Source organism: Salvelinus alpinus, chromosome 11, assembly GCF_045679555.1.
Source record: "Salvelinus alpinus chromosome 11, SLU_Salpinus.1, whole genome shotgun sequence".
Classification (NCBI taxonomy): Eukaryota; Metazoa; Chordata; class Actinopteri; order Salmoniformes; family Salmonidae; genus Salvelinus; species Salvelinus alpinus.
In genome coordinates, this window is record NC_092096.1 from 7,033,378 (window position 1) to 7,052,872 (window position 19,495).

The 19,495-nt window shown below is 47.2% G+C and overlaps 1 protein-coding gene across 8 annotated transcripts in view; it reads left to right on the forward strand.

Annotated features, from left to right (window-relative positions):
* The window catches only part of xpot (exportin, tRNA (nuclear export receptor for tRNAs)), a 59,229-nt gene that overhangs the window by 29,226 nt on the left and 10,508 nt on the right, over positions 1-19,495 (forward strand). For 4 of the 8 annotated variants that reach the window (XM_071334313.1, XM_071334312.1, XM_071334314.1 and 1 more), the window contains 9 exons: positions 6,041-6,121; positions 6,592-6,630; positions 6,854-6,916; positions 7,027-7,151; positions 7,264-7,408; positions 9,709-9,828; positions 16,115-16,209; positions 18,008-18,077; positions 18,242-18,480. In XM_071334313.1, the coding sequence (XP_071190414.1) occupies positions 6,041-6,121; positions 6,592-6,630; positions 6,854-6,916; positions 7,027-7,151; positions 7,264-7,408; positions 9,709-9,828; positions 16,115-16,209; positions 18,008-18,077; positions 18,242-18,480 (977 nt within the window). The remainder of the gene's footprint in view (positions 1-6,040; positions 6,122-6,591; positions 6,631-6,853; positions 6,917-7,026; positions 7,152-7,263; positions 7,409-9,708; positions 9,829-16,114; positions 16,210-18,007; positions 18,078-18,241; positions 18,481-19,495) is intronic. The other 4 variants (XM_071334316.1, XM_071334319.1, XM_071334315.1 and 1 more) reach the window with 3 other exon arrangements.

Consider the following 19,495-nt stretch of genomic DNA (forward strand, 5'->3'; position numbering starts at 1 on the left):
GAGAGGGAGACGCTCTAGATGTATCTTTACTAGACAGGAGAGGGAGACACTCTAGATGTATCTTTACTAGACAGGAGACACTAGATGTATCTTTACTAGACAGGAGAGGGAGACACTCTAGATGTATCTTTACTAGACAGGAGAGGGAGACACTCTAGATGTATCTTTACTAGACAGGAGAGGGAGACACTCTAGATGTATCTTTACCAGACAGGAGACACTCTAGATGTATCTTTACCAGACAGGAGAGGGAGACGCTCTAGATGTATCTTTACTAGACAGGAGAGGGAGACACTCTAGATGTATCTTTACTAGACAGGAGAGGGAGACACTCTAGATGTATCTTTACTAGACAGGAGAGGGAGACACTCTAGATGTATCTTTACTAGACAGGAGAGGGAGACACTCTAGATGTATCTTTACTAGACAGGAGAGGGAGACGCTCTAGATGTATCTTTACTAGACAGGAGAGGGAGACACTCTAGATGTATCTTTACTAGACAGGAGAGGGAGACACTCTAGATGTATCTTTACCAGACAGGAGAGGGAGACACTCTAGATGTATCTTTACTAGACAGGAGAGGGAGACGCTCTAGATGTATCTTTACTAGACAGGAGAGGGAGACACTCTAGATGTATCTTTACTAGACAGGAGAGGGAGACACTCTAGATGTATCTTTACCAGACAGGAGAGGGAGACGCTCTAGATGTATCTTTACTAGACAGGAGAGGGAGACACTCTAGATGTATCTTTACTAGACAGGAGACGCTCTAGATGTATCTTTACTAGACAGGAGACGCTCTAGATGTATCTTTACTAGACAGGAGAGGGAGACACTCTAGATGTATCTTTACTAGACAGGAGACACTCTAGATGTATCTTTACTAGACAGGAGAGGGAGACACTCTAGATGTATCTTTACTAGACAGGAGACACTCTAGATGTATCTTTACTAGACAGGAGAGGGAGACACTCTAGATGTATCTTTACTAGACAGGAGAGGGAGACACTCTAGATGTATCTTTACTAGACAGGAGAGGGAGACGCTCTAGATGTATCTTTACTAGACAGGAGAGGGAGACACTCTAGATGTATCTTTACTAGACAGGAGAGGGAGACACTCTAGATGTATCTTTACTAGACAGGAGAGGGAGACCCTCTAGATGTATCTTTACTAGACAGGAGAGGGAGACACTCTAGATGTATCTTTACTAGACAGGAGAGGGAGACGCTCTAGATGTATCTTTACTAGACAGGAGACACTCTAGATGTATCTTTACTAGACAGGTGAGGGAGACGCTCTAGATGTATCTTTACCAGACAGGAGACACTCTAGATGTATCTTTACTAGACAGGAGAGGGAGACACTCTAGATGTATCTTTACTAGACAGGAGACACTCTAGATGTATCTTTACTAGACAGGAGAGGGAGACGCTCTAGATGTATCTTTACCAGACAGGAGACACTCTAGATGTATCTTTACTAGACAGGAGAGGGAGACACTCTAGATGTATCTTTACTAGACAGGAGAGGGAGACACTCTAGATGTATCTTTACTAGACAGGAGACACTCTAGATGTATCTTTACTAGACAGGAGAGGGAGACGCTCTAGATGTATCTTTACTAGACAGGAGACACTCTAGATGTATCTTTACTAGACAGGAGAGGGAGACGCTCTAGATGTATCTTTACCAGACAGGAGAGGGAGACGCTCTAGATGTATCTTTACTAGACAGGAGAGGGAGACACTCTAGATGTATCTTTACTAGACAGGAGACACTCTAGATGTATCTTTACTAGACAGGAGAGGGAGACACTCTAGATGTATCTTTACTAGACAGGAGAGGGAGACACTCTAGATGTATCTTTACCAGACAGGAGAGGGAGACACTCTAGATGTATCTTTACTAGACAGGAGAGGGAGACACTCTAGATGTATCTTTACTAGACAGGAGACACTCTAGATGTATCTTTACTAGACAGGAGAGGGAGACACTCTAGATGTATCTTTACTAGACAGGAGAGGGAGACACTCTAGATGTATCTTTACTAGACAGGAGAGGGAGACGCTCTAGATGTATCTTTACTAGACAGGAGAGGGAGACACTCTAGATGTATCTTTACTAGACAGGAGAGGGAGACACTCTAGATGTATCTTTACTAGACAGGAGAGGGAGACACTCTAGATGTATCTTTACTAGACAGGAGACACTCTAGATGTATCTTTACTAGACAGGAGAGGGAGACACTCTAGATGTATCTTTACTAGACAGGAGAGGGAGACACTCTAGATGTATCTTTACTAGACAGGAGACACTCTAGATGTATCTTTACTAGACAGGTGAGGGAGACACTCTAGATGTATCTTTACTAGACAGGAGAGGGAGACGCTCTAGATGTATCTTTACCAGACAGGAGAGGGAGACACTCTAGATGTATCTTTACCAGACAGGAGAGGGAGACACTCTAGATGTATCTTTACTAGACAGGAGACACTCTAGATGTATCTTTACTAGACAGGAGACACTCTAGATGTATCTTTACTAGACAGGAGAGGGAGACACTCTAGATGTATCTTTACTAGACAGGAGACACTCTAGATGTATCTTTACTAGACAGGAGACACTCTAGATGTATCTTTACTAGACAGGAGAGGGAGACACTATAGATGTATCTTTACTAGACAGGAGACACTCTAGATGTATCTTTACTAGACAGGAGACACTCTAGATGTATCTTTACTAGACAGGAGAGGGAGACACTCTAGATGTATCTTTACTAGACAGGAGACACTCTAGATGTATCTTTACTAGACAGGTGAGGGAGACACTCTAGATGTATCTTTACTAGACAGGAGAGGGAGACACTCTAGATGTATCTTTACCAGACAGGAGAGGGAGACACTCTAGATGTATCTTTACTAGACAGGAGACACTCTAGATGTATCTTTACTAGACAGGAGACACTCTAGATGTATCTTTACTAGACAGGAGAGGGAGACACTCTAGATGTATCTTTACTAGACAGGTGAGGGAGACACTCTAGATGTATCTTTACTAGACAGGAGACACTCTAGATGTATCTTTACTAGACAGGAGAGGGAGACACTCTAGATGTATCTTTACTAGACAGGAGAGGGAGACACTCTAGATGTATCTTTACTAGACAGGAGACACTCTAGATGTATCTTTACTAGACAGGAGAGGGAGACACTCTAGATGTATCTTTACTAGACAGGAGACACTCTAGATGTATCTTTACTAGACAGGAGAGGGAGACACTCTAGATGTATCTTTACTAGACAGGAGACACTCTAGATGTATCTTTACTAGACAGGAGACACTCTAGATGTATCTTTACTAGACAGGAGAGGGAGACACTCTAGATGTATCTTTACTAGACAGGAGAGGGAGACACTCTAGATGTATCTTTACTAGACAGGAGAGGGAGACGCTCTAGATGTATCTTTACCAGACAGGTGAGGGAGACACTCTAGATGTATCTTTACTAGACAGGAGACGCTCTAGATGTATCTTTACTAGACAGGAGACGCTCTAGATGTATCTTTACTAGACAGGAGAGGGAGACACTCTAGATGTATCTTTACTAGACAGGAGACACTCTAGATGTATCTTTACTAGACAGGAGACACTCTAGATGTATCTTTACTAGACAGGAGAGGGAGACACTCTAGATGTATCTTTACTAGACAGGAGAGGGAGACACTCTAGATGTATCTTTACTAGACAGGAGACACTCTAGATGTATCTTTACTAGACAGGAGAGGGAGACACTCTAGATGTATCTTTACTAGACAGGAGAGGGAGACACTCTAGATGTATCTTTACTAGACAGGAGAGGGAGACGCTCTAGATGTATCTTTACTAGACAGGAGAGGGAGACACTCTAGATGTATCTTTACTAGACAGGAGAGGGAGACACTCTAGATGTATCTTTACTAGACAGGAGAGGGAGACACTCTAGATGTATCTTTACTAGACAGGAGACACTCTAGATGTATCTTTACTAGACAGGAGACACTCTAGATGTATCTTTACCAGACAGGAGAGGGAGACACTCTAGATGTATCTTTACTAGACAGGAGACACTCTAGATGTATCTTTACTAGACAGGAGACACTCTAGATGTATCTTTACCAGACAGGAGAGGGAGACACTCTAGATGTATCTTTACTAGACAGGAGAGGGAGACACTCTAGATGTATCTTTACTAGACAGGAGAGGGAGACACTCTAGATGTATCTTTACTAGACAGGAGACACTCTAGATGTATCTTTACTAGACAGGAGACACTCTAGATGTATCTTTACCAGACAGGAGAGGGAGACACTCTAGATGTATCTTTACTAGACAGGAGACACTCTAGATGTATCTTTACTAGACAGGAGACACTCTAGATGTATCTTTACTAGACAGGAGAGGGAGACACTCTAGATGTATCTTTACCAGACAGGAGAGGGAGACACTCTAGATGTATCTTTACTAGACAGGAGACACTCTAGATGTATCTTTACCAGACAGGAGAGGGAGACACTCTAGATGTATCTTTACTAGACAGGAGACACTCTAGATGTATCTTTACTAGACAGGAGAGGGAGACACTCTAGATGTATCTTTACCAGACAGGAGAGGGAGACACTCTAGATGTATCTTTACTAGACAGGAGAGGGAGACACTCTAGATGTATCTTTACTAGACAGGAGACACTCTAGATGTATCTTTACTAGACAGGAGAGGGAGACACTCTAGATGTATCTTTACCAGACAGGAGAGGGAGACACTCTAGATGTATCTTTACTAGACAGGAGACACTCTAGATGTATCTTTACTAGACAGGAGACACTCTAGATGTATCTTTACTAGACAGGAGAGGGAGACACTCTAGATGTATCTTTACCAGACAGGAGAGGGAGACACTCTAGATGTATCTTTACTAGACAGGAGAGGGAGACACTCTAGATGTATCTTTACCAGACAGGAGAGGGAGACACTCTAGATGTATCTTTACTAGACAGGAGACACTCTAGATGTATCTTTACTAGACAGGAGAGGGAGACACTCTAGATGTATCTTTACTAGACAGGAGAGGGAGACACTCTAGATGTATCTTTACTAGACAGGAGACACTCTAGATGTATCTTTACTAGACAGGAGAGGGAGACACTCTAGATGTATCTTTACTAGACAGGAGAGGGAGACACTCTAGATGTATCTTTACTAGACAGGAGACACTCTAGATGTATCTTTACTAGACAGGAGAGGGAGACACTCTAGATGTATCTTTACTAGACAGGAGAGGGAGACACTCTAGATGTATCTTTACTAGACAGGAGAGGGAGACACTCTAGATGTATCTTTACCAGACAGGAGAGGGAGACACTCTAGATGTATCTTTACTAGACAGGAGAGGGAGACACTCTAGATGTATCTTTACTAGACAGGAGACACTCTAGATGTATCTTTACTAGACAGGAGAGGGAGACACTCTAGATGTATCTTTACTAGACAGGAGACACTCTAGATGTATCTTTACCAGACAGGAGAGGGAGACACTCTAGATGTATCTTTACTAGACAGGAGACACTCTAGATGTATCTTTACCAGACAGGAGAGGGAGACACTCTAGATGTATCTTTACTAGACAGGAGACACTCTAGATGTATCTTTACTAGACAGGAGAGGGAGACACTCTAGATGTATCTTTACTAGACAGGAGAGGGAGACACTCTAGATGTATCTTTACTAGACAGGAGAGGGAGACACTCTAGATGTATCTTTACTAGACAGGAGACACTCTAGATGTATCTTTACTAGACAGGAGAGGGAGACACTCTAGATGTATCTTTACTAGACAGGAGAGGGAGACACTCTAGATGTATCTTTACCAGACAGGATGGAAACCATGGAAACATAATCTCTATGCCCCTCAGACCATGTGACAGCGTCCTCGATAGGCTCAGGGTGACGCGGTAACATGACGTAAACCTTCGTGTTTTATCTGCTTAATCTTCCTCAAGGGGTCCGAGTGGCAGAGTAACATGCTTCAGGTAAGGAGAGGAGGACAGGAGGCCGTTGAAGAGTACTGGGAATCAGACAAGGTGGAGAAACCTGTCCACACTAACTGACCCCCATCATTACCCTCCTGTGGGGCTGTTCCAGAAAGAGACAGCAGTGAATTAGCTGGCTAACTGTCCCAAATATTCTACATTTACAACAAATATAGTCTTGAAATCACCACGGTATAATTAACTTTACAAACCAATAACACATTTGAGTTTTTAACTTTCTAAATGATTCAGAAAATTAAGATGTGTGTGTGTGTGTGTCCCTGTGTGTGTGTGTGTGTGTGTCCCTGTGTGTTTATCCTAGTTAGCTGGCTAGTCTCTCCTGCTTCCTGGAACAGACCACTGTGTTGAATTAAAGGTCCTATATGGTTGTGTTTCATCATGAGGACATTCTGTTGTCTCTCCTCTCTGTCTCTCCTCTCTGTCTCTCTCTCTGTCTCCCTCTCTGTCTCTCTCTCTCTCTGTCTCTCTCTCTGTCTCCCTCTCTGTCTCCTCTCTTCTAGTTTCCGCTGCTGACAGATCAACAGAAGACTAACGTTGAGGTGCGATTTCATCAGGAACTCTTTTTGGGGGCTGGTTTCCCGGACACAGATGAGGCCTAGTTCTGAACTAAAAATATGTTTGTTTTTTTGTATTCCAGGAATAGAATGAATCTGTGTCTGGGAAACCGGCCACTAGCTTTTAAAACCTTTTCTAGCGTCTGTCCCTCTGTCATCTTGTTAGCAGATATAACCAGGATGTTGACTGTGCTCTCTGTCTCAACAGGTCATCATGTTGGCTGTCATGAAGAAACTAACTTATGATGAAGAGTACAACTTTGACAACGAGGTAAAAACTTTGAGTTTTAAATTGTGGGGGGGGAGTTGAACATCATTCTCATTACTCACTCTCTCTCTTTCTGTCCATCTCTCCCCCCTCTCTCTGTCTCTGTCTCTCAGGGGGAGGATGAAGCGATGTTTGTAGAGTACAGGAAACAGTTAAAGATGCTGTTGGATCGTCTGGCTCAGGTGTCTCCTGACCTGCTCCTGGAAGCTGTAGGCAGAGTCTTCAACAACACCGTACAGTAAGACTCCATCTTGTTTTGTTCCTCAATGTCCACCTTTATTTTCTAACTTTGCCCTTTTTTTAAAAGAGTGTTTGTGAAGAACTGTGTATTGATCCTGATTGTGTGTCAGACGGTGGCAGACGGCGTCCTTCATGGAGGTGGAGGTGGCCATCAGGCTGCTGTACATGCTAGGAGAGGCTCTGCCTGCGTCTCACGGAGCTCACTTCTCTGGCGACACGGCCAAGACGTCCGCCCTGCAGGATATGATGAGAACGGTGAGTTACACACAGCCGTGGACGACCCAGGGTCCAGTCCACTGACGACCCCGGGTCCAGTCCACTGACGACCCCGGGTCCAGTCCACTGACGACCCCGGGTCCAGTCCACTGACGACCCCGGGTCCAGTCCACTGACGACCCAGGGTCCAGTCCACTGACGACCCCGGGTCCAGTCCACTGACGACCCCGGGTCCAGTCCACTGACGACCCAGGGTCCAGTCCACTGACGACCCAGGGTCCAGTCCACTGACGACCCCGGGTCCAGTCCACTGACCCCTGTTTCTAGTCTCTGACATCATGTCCTGTGTTCTCCCTGTCTCCTCAGCTGGTCTCCTCTGGTCTCAGTGGTTACCAACACACAGTCTGTTGATTCTAATGTCTGACATCATATCCTGTGTTCTCCCTGTCTCCTCAGCTGGTCTCAGTGGTTACCAACACACAGTCTGTTGATTCTAATGTCTGACATCATATCCTGTGTTCTCCCTGTCTCCTCAGCTGGTCTCCTCTGGTCTCAGTGGTTACCAACACACAGTCTGTTGATTCTAATGTCTGACATCATATCCTGTGTTCTCCCTGTCTCCTCAGCTGGTCTCAGTGGTTACCAACACACAGTCTGTTGATTCTAATGTCTGACATCATATCCTGTGTTCTCCCTGTCTCCTCAGCTGGTCTCCTCTGGTCTCAGTGGTTACCAACACACAGTCTGTTGATTCTAATGTCTGACATCATATCCTGTGTTCTCCCTGTCTCCTCAGCTGGTCTCCTCTGGTCTCAGTGGTTACCAACACAGTCTGTTGATTCTAATGTCTGACATCATATCCTGTGTTCTCCCTGTCTCCTCAGCTGGTCTCCTCTGGTCTCAGTGGTTACCAACACACAGTCTGTTGATTCTAATGTCTGACATCATATCCTGTGTTCTCCCTGTCTCCTCAGCTGGTCTCCTCTGGTCTCAGTGGTTACCAACACACAGTCTGTTGATTCTAATGTCTGACATCATATCCTGTGTTCTCCCTGTCTCCTCAGCTGGTCTCCTCTGGTCTCAGTGGTTACCAACACACAGTCTGTTGATTCTAATGTCTGACATCATATCCTGTCTCCTCAGCTGGTCTCCTCTGGTCTCAGTGGTTACCAACACACAGTCTGTTGATTCTAATGTCTGACATCATATCCTGTCTCCTCAGCTGGTCTCCTCTGGTCTCAGTGGTTACCAACACACAGTCTGTTGATTCTAATGTCTGACATCATATCCTGTCTCCTCAGCTGGTCTCCTCTGGTCTCAGTGGTTACCAACACACAGTCTGTTGATTCTAATGTCTGACATCATATCCTGTCTCCTCAGCTGGTCTCCTCTGGTCTCAGTGGTTACCAACACACAGTCTGTTGATTCTAATGTCTGACATCATATCCTGTCTCCTCAGCTGGTCTCCTCTGGTCTCAGTGGTTACCAACACACAGTCTGTTGATTCTAATGTCTGACATCATATCCTGTCTCCTCAGCTGGTCTCCTCTGGTCTCAGTGGTTACCAACACACAGTCTGTTGATTCTAATGTCTGACATCATATCCTGTGTTCTCCCTGTCTCCTCAGCTGGTCTCCTCTGGTCTCAGTGGTTACCAACACACAGTCTGTTGATTCTAATGTCTGACATCATATCCTGTCTCCTCAGCTGGTCTCCTCTGGTCTCAGTGGTTACCAACACACAGTCTGTTGATTCTAATGTCTGACATCATATCCTGTCTCCTCAGCTGGTCTCCTCTGGTCTCAGTGGTTACCAACACACAGTCTGTTGATTCTAATGTCTGACATCATATCCTGTCTCCTCAGCTGGTCTCCTCTGGTCTCAGTGGTTACCAACACACAGTCTGTTGATTCTAATGTCTGACATCATATCCTGTCTCCTCAGCTGGTCTCCTCTGGTCTCAGTGGTTACCAACACACAGTCTGTTGATTCTAATGTCTGACATCATATCCTGTCTCCTCAGCTGGTCTCCTCTGGTCTCAGTGGTTACCAACACACAGTCTGTTGATTCTAATGTCTGACATCATATCCTGTCTCCTCAGCTGGTCTCCTCTGGTCTCAGTGGTTACCAACACACAGTCTGTTGATTCTAATGTCTGACATCATATCCTGTCTCCTCAGCTGGTCTCCTCTGGTCTCAGTGGTTACCAACACACAGTCTGTTGATTCTAATGTCTGACATCATATCCTGTCTCCTCAGCTGGTCTCCTCTGGTCTCAGTGGTTACCAACACACAGTCTGTTGATTCTAATGTCTGACATCATATCCTGTCTCCTCAGCTGGTCTCCTCTGGTCTCAGTGGTTACCAACACACGTCCGTGTCGCTGGAGTTCTTTGAGACGGTGGTTCGTTACGACAAGTTCTTCCTGGTTGAACCGCAGCACATTCCTAATGTCCTGGTTGGTACTGCAGTCGCTGACTCAATGGTCTCTCTGTTTTACCTTTTAACATCGTGTCTTCAGTGTTGAGGAGAGTAGAGGGACAGTGGACCCCTGGATAAAGGGGAGGTTTTGTATCAGTGTTGAGGAGAGGGACAGTGGACCCCTGGATAAAGGGGAGGTTTTGTATCAGTGTTGAGGAGAGGGACAGTGGACCCCTGGATAAAGGGGAGGTTTTGTATCAGTGTTGAGGAGAGGGACAGTGGACCCCTGGATAAAGGGGAGGTTTTGTATCAGTGTTGAGGAGGGGGACAGTGGACCCCTGGATAAAGGGGAGGTTTTGTATCAGTGTTGAGGAGAGTAGAGGGACAGTGGACCCCTGGATAAAGGGGAGGTTTTGTATCAGTGTTGAGGAGGGGGACAGTGGACCCCTGGATAAAGGGGAGGTTTTGTATCAGTGTTGAGGAGAGGGACAGGGACAGTGGACCCCTGGATAAAGGGGAGGTTTTGTATCAGTGTTGAGGAGAGGGACAGTGGACCCCTGGATAAAGGGGAGGTTTTGTATCAGTGTTGAGGAGAGGGAGAGTGGACCCCTGGATAAAGGGGAGGTTTTGTATCAGTGTTGAGGAGAGGGAGAGTGGACCCCTGGATAAAGGGGAGGTTTTGTATCAGTGTTGAGGAGAGGGAGAGTGGACCCCTGGATAAAGGGGAGGTTTTGTATCAGTGTTGAGGAGAGGGACAGTGGACCCCTGGATAAAGGGGAGGTTTTGTATCAGTGTTGAGGAGAGGGACAGGGACAGTGGACCCCTGGATAAAGGGGAGGTTTTGTATCAGTGTTGAGGAGAGGGACAGTGGACCCCTGGATAAAGGGGAGGTTTTGTATCAGTGTTGAGGAGAGGGAGAGTGGACCCCTTGATAAAGGGGAGGTTTTGTATCAGTGTTGAGGAGAGGGAGAGTGGACCCCTGGATAAAGGGGAGGTTTTGTATCAGTGTTGAGGAAAGGGACAGTGGACCCCTGGATAAAGGGGAGGTTTTGTATCAGTGTTGAGGAGAGGGACAGGGACAGTGGACCCCTGGATAAAGGGGAGGTTTTGTATCAGTGTTGAGGAGAGGGACAGTGGACCCCTGGATAAAGGGGAGGTTTTGTATCAGTGTTGAGGAGAGGGACAGGGACAGTGGACCCCTGGATAAAGGGGAGGTTTTGTATCAGTGTTGAGGAGAGGGACAGTGGACCCCTGGATAAAGGGGAGGTTTTGTATCAGTGTTGAGGAGAGGGACAGCGGACCCCTGGATAAAGGGGAGGTTTTGTATCAGTGTTGAGGAGAGGGACAGGGACAGTGGACCCCTGGATAAAGGGGAGGTTTTGTATCAGTGTTGAGGAGAGGGACAGTGGACCCCTGGATAAAGGGGAGGTTTTGTATCAGTGTTGAGGAGAGGGACAGGGACAGTGGACCCCTGGATAAAGGGGAGGTTTTGTATCAGTGTTGAGGAGAGGGACAGTGGACCCCTGGATAAAGGGGAGGTTTTGTATCAGTGTTGAGGAGAGGGACAGTGGACCCCTGGATAAATGAGAGGTTTTGTATCAGTGTTGAGGGACAGTGGACCCCTGGATAAAGGGGAGGTTTTGTATCAGTGTTGAGGAGAGGGAGAGTGGACCCCTGGATAAAGGGGAGGTTTTGTATCAGTGTTGAGGAGAGGGACAGTGGACCCCTGGATAAAGGGGAGGTTTTGTATCAGTGTTGAGAGGGACAGTGGACCCCTGGATAAAGGGGAGGTTTTGTATCAGTGTTGAGGAGAGGGACAGTGGACCCCTGGATAAAGGGGAGGTTTTGTATCAGTGTTGAGGAGAGGGTGAGTGGACCCCTGGATAAAGGGGAGGTTTTGTATCAGTGTTGAGGAGAGGGACAGTGGACCCCTGGATAAAGGGGAGGTTTTGTATCAGTGTTGAGGAGAGGGACAGGGACAGTGGACCCCTGGATAAAGGGGATGTTTTGTATCAGTGTTGAGGAGAGGGACAGTGGACCCCTGGATAAAGGGGAGGTTTTGTATCAGTGTTGAGGAGAGGGAGAGTGGACCCCTGGATAAAGGAGAGGTTTTGTATCAGTGTTGAGGAGAGGGACAGTGGACCCCTGGATAAAGGGGAGGTTTTGTATCAGTGTTGAGGAGAGGGAGAGTGGACCCCTGGATAAAGGGGAGGTTTTGTATCAGTGTTGAGGAGAGGGACAGTGGACCCCTGGATAAAGGGGAGGTTTTGTATCAGTGTTGAGGAGAGGGACAGTGGACCCCTGGATAAAGGGGAGGTTTTGTATCAGTGTTGAGGAGAGGGACAGTGGACCCCTGGATAAAGGGGAGGTTTTGTATCAGTGTTGAGGAGAGGGACAGTGGACCCCTGGATAAAGGGGAGGGTATCAGTGTTGAGGAGAGGGACAGGGGACTCCTGGATAAAGGGGAGGTTTTGTATCAGTGTTGAGGAGAGTAGAGGGACAGTGGACCCTTGGTTAAAGGGGAGGTTTTGTATCAGTGTTGAGGAGAGGGACAGTGGACCCCTGGATAAAGGGGAGGTTTTGTATCAGTGTTGAGGAGAGGGACAGTGGACCCCTGGATAAAGGGGAGGTTTTGTATCAGTGTTGAGGAGAGGGACAGGGACAGTGGACCCCTGGATAAAGGGGAGGTTTTGTATCAGTGTTGAGGAGAGGGACAGTGGACCCCTGGATAAAGGGGAGGTTTTGTATCAGTGTTGAGGAGAGGGACAGTGGACCCCTGGATAAAGGGGAGGTTTTGTATCAGTGTTGAGGAGAGGGACAGTGGACCCCTGGATAAAGGGGAGGTTTTGTATCAGTGTTGAGGAGAGGGACAGTGGACCCCTGGATAAAGGGGAGGTTTTGTATCAGTGTTGAGGAGAGGGAGAGTGGACCCCTGGATAAAGGGGAGGTTTTGTATCAGTGTTGAGGAGAGGGAGAGTGGACCCCTGGATAAAGGGGAGGTTTTGTATCAGTGTTGAGGAGAGGGACAGTGGACCCCTGGATAAAGGGGAGGTTTTGTATCAGTGTTGAGGAGAGGGACAGTGGACCCCTGGATAAAGGGGAGGTTTTGTATCAGTGTTGAGGAGAGGGACAGTGGACCCCTGGATAAAGGGGAGGTTTTGTATCAGTGTTGAGGAGAGGGTGAGTGGACCCCTGGATAAAGGGGAGGTTTTGTATCAGTGTTGAGGAGATGGACAGTGGACCCCTGGATAAAGGGGAGGTTTTGTATCAGTGTTGAGGAGAGGGACAGTGGACCCCTGGATAAAGGGGAGGTTTTGTATCAGTGTTGAGGAGAGGGACATTGGACCCCTGGATAAAGGGGAGGATTTGTATCAGTGTTGAGGAAAGGGACAGTGGACCCCTGGATAAAGGGGAGGTTTTGTATCAGTGTTGAGGAGAGGGACAGGGACAGTGGACCCCTGGATAAAGGGGAGGTTTTGTATCAGTGTTGAGGAGAGGGACAGTGGACCCCTGGATAAAGGGGAGGTTTTGTATCAGTGTTGAGGAGAGGGACAGGGACAGTGGACCCCTGGATAAAGGGGAGGTTTTGTATCAGTGTTGAGGAGAGGGACAGTGGACCCCTGGATAAAGGGGAGGTTTTGTATCAGTGTTGAGGAGAGGGACAGCGGACCCCTGGATAAAGGGGAGGTTTTGTATCAGTGTTGAGGAGAGGGACAGGGACAGTGGACCCCTGGATAAAGGGGAGGTTTTGTATCAGTGTTGAGGAGAGGGACAGTGGACCCCTGGATAAAGGGGAGGTTTTGTATCAGTGTTGAGGAGAGGGACAGGGACAGTGGACCCCTGGATAAAGGGGAGGTTTTGTATCAGTGTTGAGGAGAGGGACAGTGGACCCCTGGATAAAGGGGAGGTTTTGTATCAGTGTTGAGGAGAGGGACAGTGGACCCCTGGATAAATGAGAGGTTTTGTATCAGTGTTGAGGGACAGTGGACCCCTGGATAAAGGGGAGGTTTTGTATCAGTGTTGAGGAGAGGGAGAGTGGACCCCTGGATAAAGGGGAGGTTTTGTATCAGTGTTGAGGAGAGGGACAGTGGACCCCTGGATAAAGGGGAGGTTTTGTATCAGTGTTGAGAGGGACAGTGGACCCCTGGATAAAGGGGAGGTTTTGTATCAGTGTTGAGGAGAGGGACAGTGGACCCCTGGATAAAGGGGAGGTTTTGTATCAGTGTTGAGGAGAGGGTGAGTGGACCCCTGGATAAAGGGGAGGTTTTGTATCAGTGTTGAGGAGAGGGACAGTGGACCCCTGGATAAAGGGGAGGTTTTGTATCAGTGTTGAGGAGAGGGACAGGGACAGTGGACCCCTGGATAAAGGGGATGTTTTGTATCAGTGTTGAGGAGAGGGACAGTGGACCCCTGGATAAAGGGGAGGTTTTGTATCAGTGTTGAGGAGAGGGAGAGTGGACCCCTGGATAAAGGAGAGGTTTTGTATCAGTGTTGAGGAGAGGGACAGTGGACCCCTGGATAAAGGGGAGGTTTTGTATCAGTGTTGAGGAGAGGGAGAGTGGACCCCTGGATAAAGGGGAGGTTTTGTATCAGTGTTGAGGAGAGGGACAGTGGACCCCTGGATAAAGGGGAGGTTTTGTATCAGTGTTGAGGAGAGGGACAGTGGACCCCTGGATAAAGGGGAGGTTTTGTATCAGTGTTGAGGAGAGGGACAGTGGACCCCTGGATAAAGGGGAGGTTTTGTATCAGTGTTGAGGAGAGGGACAGTGGACCCCTGGATAAAGGGGAGGGTATCAGTGTTGAGGAGAGGGACAGGGGACTCCTGGATAAAGGGGAGGTTTTGTATCAGTGTTGAGGAGAGTAGAGGGACAGTGGACCCTTGGTTAAAGGGGAGGTTTTGTATCAGTGTTGAGGAGAGGGACAGTGGACCCCTGGATAAAGGGGAGGTTTTGTATCAGTGTTGAGGAGAGGGACAGTGGACCCCTGGATAAAGGGGAGGTTTTGTATCAGTGTTGAGGAGAGGGACAGGGACAGTGGACCCCTGGATAAAGGGGAGGTTTTGTATCAGTGTTGAGGAGAGGGACAGTGGACCCCTGGATAAAGGGGAGGTTTTGTATCAGTGTTGAGGAGAGGGACAGTGGACCCCTGGATAAAGGGGAGGTTTTGTATCAGTGTTGAGGAGAGGGACAGTGGACCCCTGGATAAAGGGGAGGTTTTGTATCAGTGTTGAGGAGAGGGACAGTGGACCCCTGGATAAAGGGGAGGTTTTGTATCAGTGTTGAGGAGAGGGAGAGTGGACCCCTGGATAAAGGGGAGGTTTTGTATCAGTGTTGAGGAGAGGGAGAGTGGACCCCTGGATAAAGGGGAGGTTTTGTATCAGTGTTGAGGAGAGGGACAGTGGACCCCTGGATAAAGGGGAGGTTTTGTATCAGTGTTGAGGAGAGAAAAGGGACAGTGGACCCCTGGATAAAGGGGAGGTTTTGTATCAGTGTTGAGGAGAGGGACAGTGGACCCCTGGATAAAGGGGAGGTTTTGTATCAGTGTTGAGGAGAGGGTGAGTGGACCCCTGGATAAAGGGGAGGTTTTGTATCAGTGTTGAGGAGATGGACAGTGGACCCCTGGATAAAGGGGAGGTTTTGTATCAGTGTTGAGGAGAGGGACAGTGGACCCCTGGATAAAGGGGAGGTTTTGTATCAGTGTTGAGGAGAGGGACATTGGACCCCTGGATAAAGGGGAGGATTTGTATCAGTGTTGAGGAGAGTAGAGGGACAGTGGACCCTTGGTTAAAGGGGAGGTTTTGTATCAGTGTTGAGGAGAGGGACAGTGGACCCCTGGATAAAGGGGAGGATTTGTATCAGTGTTGAGGAGAGTAGAGGGACAGTGGACCCTTGGTTAAAGGGGAGGTTTTGTATCAGTGTTGAGGAGAGGGACAGTGGACCCCTGGATAAAGGGGAGGTTTTGTATCAGTGTTGAGGAGAGTAGAGGGACAGTGGACCCCTGGATAAAGGGGAGGTTTTGTATCAGTGTTGAGGAGAGGGACAGTGGACCCCTGGATAAAGGGGAGGTTTTGTATCAGTGTTGAGGAGAGGGACAGTGGACCCCTGGATAAAGGGGAGGTTTTGTATCAGTGTTGAGGACAGGGACAGTGGACCCCTGGATAAAGGGGATGTTTTGTATCAGTGTTGAGGAGAGGAACAGTGGACCCCTGGATAAAGGGGAGGTTTTGTATCAGTGTTGAGGAGAGGGAACAGTGGACCCCTGGATAAAGGGGAGGTTTTGTATCAGTGTGTCAGTGTGCTGTGTTACTCTGCTCTGTCCTGTAGATGGCCTTTCTGGACCATCGAGGTCTGAGACACAGCAGTCCTAAGGTCCGCAGCAGAGTGGCCTACCTCTTCTCACGATTCGTCAAGACACTGCAGTAAGTCCAGCTGTACCGTCACCAAGCACGCATTACATGGTGTTCCCAATGGAGCCCTATTCCCTATATAGTGCACTACTTTAGACCAGGGCCCCTATTCCCTATGTAGTACACTACTTTAGACCCCAACCCTGCTCTGTTTACAGTAATAGTTCTAGAAGGTTCTTTGTGTTTGACCTCAACCCTGCTCTGTTTACAGTAATAGTTCTAGAAGGTTCTTTGTGTTTGACCCCAACCCTGCCCTCTGTTTACAGTAATAGTTCTAGAAGGTTCTTTGTGTTTGACCCCAACCCTGCCCTCTGTTTACAGTAATAGTTCTAGAAGGTTCTTTGTGTTTGACCTCAACCCTGCTCTCTGTTTACAGTAATAGTTCTATAAGGTTCTTTGTGTTTGACCCCAACCCTGCTCTCTGTTTACAGTAATAGTTCTAGAAGGTTCTTTGTGTTTGACCCCAACCCTGCCCTCTGTTTACAGTAATAGTTCTAGAAGGTTCTTTGTGTTTGACCCCAACCCTGCCCTCTGTTTACAGTAATAGTTCTAGAAGGTTCTTTGTGTTTGACCTCAACCCTGCTCTCTGTTTACAGTAATAGTTCTATAAGGTTCTTTGTGTTTGACCCCAACCCTGCTCTCTGTTTACAGTAATAGTTCTAGAAGGTTCTTTGTGTGTGACCCCAACCCTGCTCTCTGTTTACAGTAATAGTTCTAGAAGGTTCTTTGTTTGACCTCAACCCTGCTCTCTGGTTACAGTAATAGTTCTAGAAGGTTCTTTGTGTTTGACCCCAACCCTGCTCTCTGTTTACAGTAATAGTTCTAGAAGGTTCTTTGTGTTTGACCCCAACCCTGCTCTCTGTTTACAGTAATAGTTCTAGAAGGTTATTTGTGTTTGACCCCAACCCTGCTCTCTGTTTACAGTAATAGTTATAGAAGGTTATTTGTGTTTGACCCCCAACCCTGCTCTCTGTTTACAGTAATAGTTATAGAAGGTTATTTGTGTTTGACCCCCAACCCTGCTCTCTGTTTACAGTAATTTTTCTAGAAGGTTATTTGTGTGTGACCCCAACCCTGCTCTCTGTTTACAGTAATTTTTCTAGAAGGTTCTTTGTGTGTGACCCCAACCCTGCTCTCTGTTTACAGTAATAGTTCTAGAAGGTTCTTTGTGTGTGACCCCTAACCCTGCTCTCTGTTTACAGTAATAGTTCTAGAAGGTTCTTTGTTTGACCTCAACCCTGCTCTCTGTTTACAGTAATAGTTCTAGAAGGTTCTTTGTGTGTGACCCCTAACCCTGCTCTCTGTTTACAGTAATAGTTCTAGAAGGTTCTTTGTTTGACCTCAACCCTGCTCTCTGTTTACAGTAATAGTTCTAGAAGGTTCTTTGTGTGTGACCCCAACCCTGCTCTCTGTTTACAGTAATAGTTATAGAAGGTTCTTTGTGTTTGACCCCAACCCTGCTCTCTGTTTACAGTAATAGTTCTAGAAGGTTATTTGTTTGACCTCAACCCTGCTCTCTGTTTACAGTAATAGTTCTAGAAGGTTCTTTGTTTGACCTCAACCCTGCTCTCTGTTTACAGTAATAGTTCTAGAAGGTTCTTTGTGTTTGACCCCAACCCTGCTCTCTGTTTACAGTAATAGTTCTAGAAGGTTCTTTGTTTGACCTCAACCCTGCTCTCTGTTTACAGTAATAGTTCTAGAAGGTTCTTTGTGTTTGACCCCAACCCTGCCCTCTGTTTACAGTAATAGTTCTGGAAGGTTCTTTGTGTTTGACCTCAACCCTGCTCTCTGTTGTTTACTCTGTTGCCAGTAAACACATGAACTCCTTCATTGAAGACATCCTGTCCAGGATACAGGACCTGCTGGAGCTATCTCCTCCTGTAAGTTACCTCTCCCCTCTACACATTACCCCTACAGACCTGGAGCTAGCTCCTCCTGTAAGTTACTGACCTACATTATCCTCCCTATGTACTGACCTTCATTCCCCTCCATATATTACCCACCCTCTGTACTGACCTTCGTCCCCTCCCCATATGTACCTCAGGAGAACGGTTTCCCGGCGCTGCTGACCAGCGATGACCAGCTGTTTATATTTGAGACGGCGGGGGTGTTGATCGTCCACGGAGAGAGTCCCGCGGAGAGGAAGCAGGCTCTGATGAGATCCCTGTTGACCCCGCTGACCGAGGCCTTCCGTCTGCTGCTGGTCAAACTGGCCTCTGAGCGGGACGAGGAGAGACGGGTCGCGCTGGCAGACTGTCTCAGTCACGCTGTTGGCTTCGCTAGGTAGTACACACACCCTGATACACACACCCTGATACACACACCCTGATACACACACCCTGATGTACACACACACACACACACCCTGATACACACACCCTGATGTACACACACCCTGATGTACACACCAGGTTTGCTGTTTTATTTAAAGCAATATGAGATGGAAGGAAGTTCCATGCAATAAGGGCTCTCTATAATACTGTACGTTTTCTTGAATTTGTTCTGGATTTGGGGACTGTGAAAAGACCCCTGGTGGCATGTCTGGTGGGGTAAGTGTGTGTGTCAGAGCTGTGTGTAAGTTGACTACGCAAACAATTAGGGATTTTCAACACATGAATGTTTCTTATAAGAAGAAGTGACTGTGAGTCAGGACTAATCGCCCAACATCAGTGCCCGACCTCACTAACGCTCTTGTGGCTGAATGGAAGCAGGTCCCTGCAGCAATGTTCCAACTTCTAGTGGAAAGCCTTCCCAGAAGAGTGGAGGCTGTTATAGCAGCAATGTTCCAACATCTAGTGGAAAGCCTTCCCAGAAGAGTGGAGGCTGTTATAGCAGCAATGTTCCATCATCTAGTGGAAAGCCTTCCCAGAAGAGTGGAGGCTGTTATAGCAGCAATGTTCCAACATCTAGTGGAAAGCCTTCCCAGAAGAGTGGAGGCTGTTATAGCAGCAATGTTCCAACATCTAGTGGAAAGCCTTCCCAGAAGAGTGGAGGCTGTTATAGCAGCAATGTTCCAACATCTAGTGGAAAGCCTTCCCAGAAGAGTGGAGGCTGTTATAGCAGCAATGTTCCATCATCTAGTGGAAAGCCTTCCCAGAAGAGTGGAGGCTGTTATGGCAGCAATGTTCCATCATCTTGCGGAAAGCCTTCCCAGAAGAGTGGAGGCTGTTATAGCAGCAATGTTCCAACATCTAGTGGAAAGCCTTCCCAGAAGAGTGGAGGCTGTTATAGCAGCAATGTTCCAACATCTAGTGGAAAGCCTTCCCAGAAGAGTGGAGGCTGTTATAGCAGCAATGTT